At 45.6% G+C, this 7,895-nt stretch overlaps 1 protein-coding gene across 1 annotated transcript in view; it reads right to left on the bottom strand.

The window, feature by feature from the left end:
* Positions 1-5,554: 5,554 nt before the first annotated feature.
* Positions 5,555-7,895, bottom strand: part of MMD (monocyte to macrophage differentiation-associated) — a gene marked incomplete at its 5' end in the record, with an annotated part of 10,018 nt that continues 7,677 nt past the window's right edge. The window contains 3 exons of the mRNA XM_010138571.1: positions 5,555-5,755; positions 6,862-6,931; positions 7,737-7,838. Coding sequence (XP_010136873.1) covers positions 5,555-5,755; positions 6,862-6,931; positions 7,737-7,838 — 373 coding nt within the window. The remainder of the gene's footprint in view (positions 5,756-6,861; positions 6,932-7,736; positions 7,839-7,895) is intronic.

Below are 7,895 nucleotides of genomic sequence, written 5' to 3'. Positions count from 1 at the left end.
TTACCGCAAGGAAAATACTGCTTGAACAGCAGAAAAAAGTCTAAGAGGGCAGAGAATGAAACACTGGCACAAACTGCCTGGGAGGATTGTGAAACCCCCATTGTTAGAGGCTTTTTAGAACACATTGGACAAGCACGTCAGGAATGACAGGCGGAGTTCGTCCTGCCTGCAGGCAGAGGATGGGGCTAAAAATATCTGAGTCCCTTCGAGCTTCATTTTTAGTGATTTAGCAGAAGGCTGATTAAGCTGCTCACCATCAGCTTCAAGACAAAATCCATTTTCATTCAGTCAAACACGTTCATATAGGAAGACGCATTAAAAAATAAAATCTCTATTTCCTTCCTAAACTAATCCTCAGCTTCCCAAGCGCAGAGTTTTTAATTAAAGATAGTCGAGTTCCCACAGCAACGCTGTTCAGTCCTGCATCATTATGCTGCTCCTGAGTCTTTGCTGTTTGAAGCCCCGTGTTCCACGGGTTCCCCGACCCCGGGAGCTGTGGTTGGGTTTCAGTGTTTCGACACCCCGCATAAGCTCAGCTCTGCGTCCAGACACCCTGTGGTCCGCTCTGAGCGGCCTCTCGGAGTCGAGGCCGGGTCGCTGGCTGACCGTGTCACCGTGTGGCTGGTCAGTGCCTGCACGCACCTCTGCGTCACTCCTGGTGTGGTTCGCTCTGAGCGGCCTCTGGGAGTCGAGGCCGGGTCGCGGGTTGGCCGTGTCACCGTGTGGCTGGTCAGTGCCTGCACGCACCTCTGCGTCACTCCTGGAAGCAACCACGACACCCCAGGGAGCAAGGAGACCTCTCTGGAGATGAAGCCACCGATTCCACAGATCCCTACTAACGGCTTTGCGCCTCTGTGGAAATTCAAGGGACCTGAAGGCTTTGGGCACACAAATCCACCCCGCTGGGCCTGTGCTGCCAGCAACACAGACCTCTGAGAGTGTCTGTCTGAGAGCACACCGCCTTGTCAGGGTCAGTCATGTAACCTCTGTTACAAAACGGGCGCTGCCTTCCCTGCCAGCCTCCGCAAGAGGATTGGGTTCCCCAGCTTATCCCGAGAAACCGGTGCCCCGGTGCTACGAGGGGAAGAGCATTGCCACCCTCCCTGCTCACAGTCAGGCTCCCCTCGAACAGGAGGAGGGTGACTGGTGTGCGAACAAGCCAGCAGACACCCGGCTCAGTAGCGAGGTGTCAGCCTGCCTCAAAGCACCGCCCAAACGGGAATGGCAAACGCCTGGAACGAAACCGCTGCTTTCACTGGAGGTCGGGCCCGTGAGACGGCTCTGCACCATCAGCTGGGGTTGGACGGGGTACAGACACTCCCAAGGCGCTGCACCTCACACCGCTCCGCGCTGAATTTTCAACAGGCTGCAGAGCACATCCAAAACCCGACCCTGAGCTGCCCGGGGGGGGTCAGCCCCCGGCACTGCGCTACTGCCTGGGCTGCAGTCAGACAGCACCAGCCCCCAGCACTGTGGTGACACCACAGTAACAGTGACCAAACAGCCACTGTGGGACATCTTGGGTGTCTTATGTCCATTCCCTTTCCTACCTAGGACAGTGCTTAGTGAATTTATTTGGCCAAATGGTGAATGAAACACTTCCGAGCAGCAGCAGAGCAAGAGTGAGCAGCCTCCCGCCGTTGACGAGCGACAGTCCGTGGCACACGCGCTCAGCGTCGCAGGGAAGGCAAAGGCTGAACGCTCCCAGTGCTGTGGAGCTGGTGAGTGTCCGCCCTGCCGTGCTGGTCATTCCTTTGTTAACTATTTTTAGCTTTAATCTTATGACACCTATTGATGGTGAAGCAATTAGTGAGCGGAGAGTAACATCCTGCTGCCTTTTAAAAATAGCAAAGCACGGAGGAAAGACTTAGTCAAGCCCATGACAGCCTTAGCCTCCAGAGGAATCACGGGGCTGAACACACCAGTCCTAATAAAGAATCGTGCAGGGGACTCCAAGGGGCTTCCGAACAAGCAGCAGCATCCTGAGCATGAGGGACATTTAAGCATGAGGTTTGGTAGAAAAGAGCTCTATGAAAACCTTTAGAATATTCTAACTTGTTCATGCCAGTCTGTGACACACATTTATTTCACTAAGCATCAGCTCTAAAAATGCTGCAACACCAGCGTGATCCACACAGTGAGCAGGGGAGAGTTCAGTGACCAGCTGTGAAAAGTGGGTAGGAAACCATCCTGCAGCCAGTGACCGAGCCCAGCGGTAGCCCCTGGCCTGGGCAGCGCGTTTCTCCAGCCAGGGCACGGCCAGCACCGCCGAAGTGCTGCTGCTGGCACGGCCAGGGCACTGCGGGCCCAGCCCGGGCTTGGCACCTCAGAGCAGGCAAAGAACAATGAGCACAAAACTGCAAACACACGTTGAATGGAACCATTTGGTCTGTCCGCTAACACTGATCCAGAATTGAGGTAACTTCTTAACATTTCAGGAAACCATGATAACCAACTGCTTCAAAGAGTCTTTGAAATGTCCAATTTCACACCCTAATTCAACAGATCCTGCAAAGGTTGCAAAAAACATGCTCAGACACTCAAGGCTCCTTTGAAAGCCCATTGTCACCTACCTAGACCTGGAGGAGAGGGGTAGAGTCTCTTCCCACAACCACCAGTAATTCAGAGGGAGGTGGGGAAGGCAGAGCTCGAAAAGCAGTCCCCTCTTACGACTGCTTTTATTAACAGAAAAATTCTTTGTGCACTTCCTGTTGCCGTTGAATTAAAACCCCAACACAATACAACGTGCATTCTAGAACGAATCCTTAAATTAACCCCTTCAGATAATCCAATTATTTTTTAGATGCACAGAGTATTGTGTTAGAAGAACCCAACCTGGACGTGCTGAGACTGAAGTATGTGGTACCCAAAGTGCCTGTTGCACTCTGGACACCCTCCGGAAAGGTCCAGCTGCAAAACTAAACCACGTTGTCGCTGCTCCCTACAAACCCAGCAGACTTGTTGCACTTCCGGAGCTCAGAGAGACCAGAACAAGAGCTTCTAAAAAATGGTTGATTCAGGAGCAAACGTGACTGCCAACAGCACAACGGTTCCTGCTGGGACGAACCGCCCGGAGAGCTACAACCGGGCAGAGGAGACAAAGCCTACTTGATGAACTTGTTTTCCAGACAGAAATGCATTTTCAGTTCAGCTTGTCTGTATTTATGCCACAGTGGAGCAAAATTTAAAATAGAGAGAGCCCAGCAGATCATGATGGAAGGATATCGATACAGGACAGCAAAGGGGAAAGCAGCAAGTTCTCACTACTGACAAATTCAGATAGACATACCGTACCACCATTTTTCCATACCACAAACCGAATAATTTGAAATGCAACACTTCTTGCCATTTATTTTTAAAAGCTGACTGAGCACAAGGGTCATCTGCCTCAACTCCAGATCTCTCTGGCCACTCACTGTCTTGCGTAAGTGTCGGAGGGGGAAAAAAAACCACCATGAAAAATACAAGAGTTTCCAAATTGCACAAAATGTTTATTGTTAGTCTAGTACATTCAGTATCATATTGACTAAATACAACAATTCAAAAGATTTTTGGCGAATTGAAATTTTTTAAAAACCATTTCAAACATTTCAAAAAGCAATGCCATGAAAAATTAACTTAAACAAACGTAGTCAAGCAATAGTTTCACTTTTGACTACAGAAAACCTTTACATGTATTTCAGTGGTTTTAACAGTTCTGCATTTAAACAAAACATATGAACTCACAAAAAGTGGAAATATTAAAATAGAGACAATGTTAAAAAACTGAGGCATCCAGATGTGCGAGACTGTCACAGCAAGAATCACCCGCTCAGCTGTTCCACGTGCTCTCTTTTGGAGCAGTTACTGGGTCTGCTGTAGTGATGCCACTCCCCAGTCCTCTGCTGGCACCACAAGCAGCTCCTCAACGCCTTGAACTGAAAGTTTGTTCCTCTGGTAAATGCCATATACAAACGGATATATTCTAAAACACGCACCCCAAATCGAGGCGCGATATCAAACGGGACCTTGAAAAACATCCCTATCTTGCTACTTATTGTTTGCAGACAGGCAATATCCAGAACAAAATCTGAGAAAGGCAACGTGTTTTGGTTTTGTTTTTAAATACTGACATGAAAAACTGAGAAAATTAGAAAAAGGATAAAGTCAATCTTAATATAAGACATTCATTAGATCGTGGGACAGGATACAATTACTGGGCAAACAGTATTACAACGACTCTTCTACATCAGGTCATTTAATGCATGTTCTACAGTCATGCCTTGCTACCACACTTGGTTTTCCTGTACAGACAGACGGACAGCAACACAGTTAAAGACCAGTTTCACTCTGTTAATCCCAGCATGACAAGTGACAGCGTACGAAGCTCCTCAAGCGCTGCTCCCCAAAGGCTGTGCTCATGAAGAGCCAGGAACTGTGAACGCAACACGGTCAGCAATTGCTTGGTACCTGCTGCTCTCACCAGGAGCTCCCAACAGAACAACCCCAACGAAAACTGGTGGGAACTGGTTCTGTTGGCCAATTTAAATCCCTTTGAAAATCCAAGCCTTAATATTCCAGCACCAATTTGTGTATATTTATTCTGGGGAAACGACCTACTCTGGTTTGGACAGGGGGTATCAGCTGTCCACCCTCAACGCTGCCAACTCAGCAGCATCACCCAACCTGCTGCCTGGCTGGGCAGCACTCGGTAGAACTGGGAATCGTGCGGAGAAAGTCACGTCAACTGCTTCTTTTAAAGCACTTCATTTCCACCTTTCGGATAAAGCCAAATGAAGGCGCTGTCTGAGTGGTACTAGAGCAGAGCAGAATACTGCCACGTGAGAACTCGGCAGAATTGCATCTAGGTCTTAGCTGGTAGAAGTGGTCATTAGGACGACACCTGTAACGCAACTGTCGGAAGAGGTACGACGTCTGCTCGTCAGCACAGCATGTGGAATGTAACCATCTCCCGTGAGATTCTGCAACGTGAGTAGCTGCACAGATGATGGTCGTGTGTTTTCAGTTCAACAAATGTACTTCTGAATTTTACAAAACCCACAAAAAGTTTCTATAAAAGTCACATTATACCAAGTTAACGGGTGGTAAAAGTAGGTTAGTCGTCTGTGACTCATGTTTAGTAAATGACCAGTGGAAAGGTGATAGAAACCCATTTCAAGTCAAGAGTTACCTTCTCCTATTGCACTGACTTCACCCTTCGAATCACTAATTTAGAAAAATTCACATAGTTAAAAATTGTAAAATTAAACTGGAATACAAAATTTATTTGTAAACATCAGGTAGCCAGTTCTACTAACATGGAATGGACTCTTGGTACTGCAGTACAGTATCTTGGTTATTTACAGCACTTGCCATAGGGCGGGCAACTGCAGGACGCCTACGACATCAGTTCACAGTAAGTGTGTTCAGAGAACTACCAAAATCAGTGCAGTCTTTCTGTGCAATTCTCCAATTTCCCCAAATTCCTTAAGTCAAATAATACTGTTAGAGAGGCCAAGTGCAGATTATTTCATACATATACAGATATACATAGATATATCTATATATCTATATCTCATAAGTGACGAATTATGTCTGCAGGACTTCTGTAAAGGTACTTCCAAATGGCATAGTAATGAACAGCAGCTGCTGTGGCCACGAACATGTGCCAGATGGCATGGGCAAAGGGAATGACGCCATCGCTCTTGAAGAACACCACGCCCAGGCAATAGATCAAGCCTCCCCAGGCAACCTCCTGAAGTCCATCGGTGTTGCTCTGTCAATCAACAGGGAAAGATTAGGGATAGGGTGTAAAGGAGGGAAACAATATTTTATGCACAGAATACAGAGTGCTTTGCCCCCAGGAGAAGAAAGCTGGCTGTCAGCTCAAGTATCTTGGATGTGACAGATGGACCAGTGAGACACCCAGCACATTTCTACCACGCTTTGTGAAATATCTAACAGTATATTTGTATAATAGTCTCAATAGCACCATAGAAATAATAGCGGGATAACTCAAGAGTTCAGACCAGTCTGATGTTTTGCTTCATGCTCATAAGCAGAGCAGATGAACATGGAAAAAATAAAACCACATTACTGTGGGTAAGCATGAGCTTAACGCAACTCCTACCAGTCAGATGAAGCAGCCTGCGAGGTTTTGTTATAGCACAGCACTGACAAGGAACAGCTAAGGCATTACCTCGCAGAGTGTCAGAATTGTATTAGCAGCAGCGAGGGTTATTCAAAGTTATTTAAAATGTATAACTATAAATAAAGAGCAGACAAAGTTCTTCTAGCTTTGTTGCCCTTAAGTAATTCTGAAATGAGAAGTCAATTTCCTTCCCCCAGTTTGGCCAGACCACAGCATCAATTGATTAGACTCCCCAGAGAGTTCTTACATATACCAAGAAAAAGGACAATGTGTTAGCCAAAGGCCATTCCACTTCTGTAAAGAAAAAGCTTCTTTCCTGATTTGTAAGAGGGCATTACGTAAGTTCATAAATAGCAGTATTTAGAAATGTTCCTCGACAGGCTAAGGTACTTCACGTCTTTATAATTTTTACCAAGATGGAAGTAACTGAAGTTTTATGTCCAATATCCTCTCAGAAGTGAGGGTTGAAACCCAAGCTCTTTTTGTCTAGACCCTCTGGCCCAGATTCAACAAAACAAGGCAGCATTTAACTGAAATGTAAACCATAAACCAAAATATAACTGACTATATTTAGTTCTTCTGCAGAGAACATTTGCAATTATGGTGGACTAAACCGAACATCTGTTCAGAAGGAGAGCTGCACTGCACAGCAGCTGCTGTGGCCACTGAACTCAGGCTACTTATAAAGGGAACGTCTGTGTGTTTGTAATGTTAATAGTCACATTCCTTACCATGGATGTCACTACCAGAGCAGGAGAAAATCCCATCACTAAATAGAAAGAGAGTTCAACGATCTTATACCTAAAAAGGAATGATTTGAGTCATTTAAGGAGGTGTACAAGAGGATGAACATTTCCTTCAACAGTAAAGAAAACATTTTAAGTTTTATGTTAGCATGGGTCCATTAAACTATTCAAAAAGCTTTCTGTGCAGTTAGATAATGAATGCTTTATGACAAAAACCAAGCTAGTATTTATCTCTTCCTTGTACAGCTGCAGGCAATACCTTCTTCTCCAAATACTGCCTAGGCGCACTCATCTGCATTAAGTACTAGTGAGAATAAAACATTGAGATAACATATACGTTCTTATTTGACAAGAAGCTCAGTAGCTCATCTCCAACAAAAAAAACCCAGTTGGGTCTTGCTCCCTGAGGATAAGTAATGAAAGAAGGCTCAAGAATTCAGATCTGAAACTCAAGGACCCACATCTCAAAACACCCCAGAAGGTAGCAGGAGTCACTATGCATCACTATATACAAACAGTGTAATGCTGCATCAATCAGGGGCATAAGAAAGCCATGATTTCCACTGCTTTCTTACTCTACCCACTCTCATCCCTTCTTGTTTCAAAAAAGTTTTGGAATTGGGTACTTCCCTCCCATCCCTTTAAGAGAAGGCACAAATACAGCCTGAAGACATGTTACGACAAGGTGAATACAACTCTCTGTGTAACAACTGTGTAAGTTTGCGTCATTCTCATCTCATTTCCACTGCTTCCAAGTTCTTATTTCAACGTGTGAAAAGCTGGATAGGAGCACTCAGAAAGCAAGAAAGCCCCCACCTTTTCATGTCAGTTTAAAGTTGAATGCAATTAATAATTCTTACTTTTCATGGTAGAGAAACACATAAATGGTTCCTCCAGCAGCCATGAGCCAGATAAACCAACGCATGTGAGATGCTAGAGGTCCAAGCTCACGTAGATTTAACCTGGAGGTACAAAGATTTGAAGAAAAACAAAAAAAAAACAATTGAACGAATGGACCA

The sequence above is a fragment of the Buceros rhinoceros genome, unplaced genomic scaffold (genome assembly GCF_000710305.1).
Source record: "Buceros rhinoceros silvestris isolate BGI_N320 unplaced genomic scaffold, ASM71030v1 scaffold25906, whole genome shotgun sequence".
Taxonomy (NCBI): Eukaryota; Metazoa; Chordata; class Aves; order Bucerotiformes; family Bucerotidae; genus Buceros; species Buceros rhinoceros.
The sequence above is the reverse complement of the archived record's forward strand: the minus strand, read 5'-3'. Positions and strand labels throughout refer to the sequence as shown.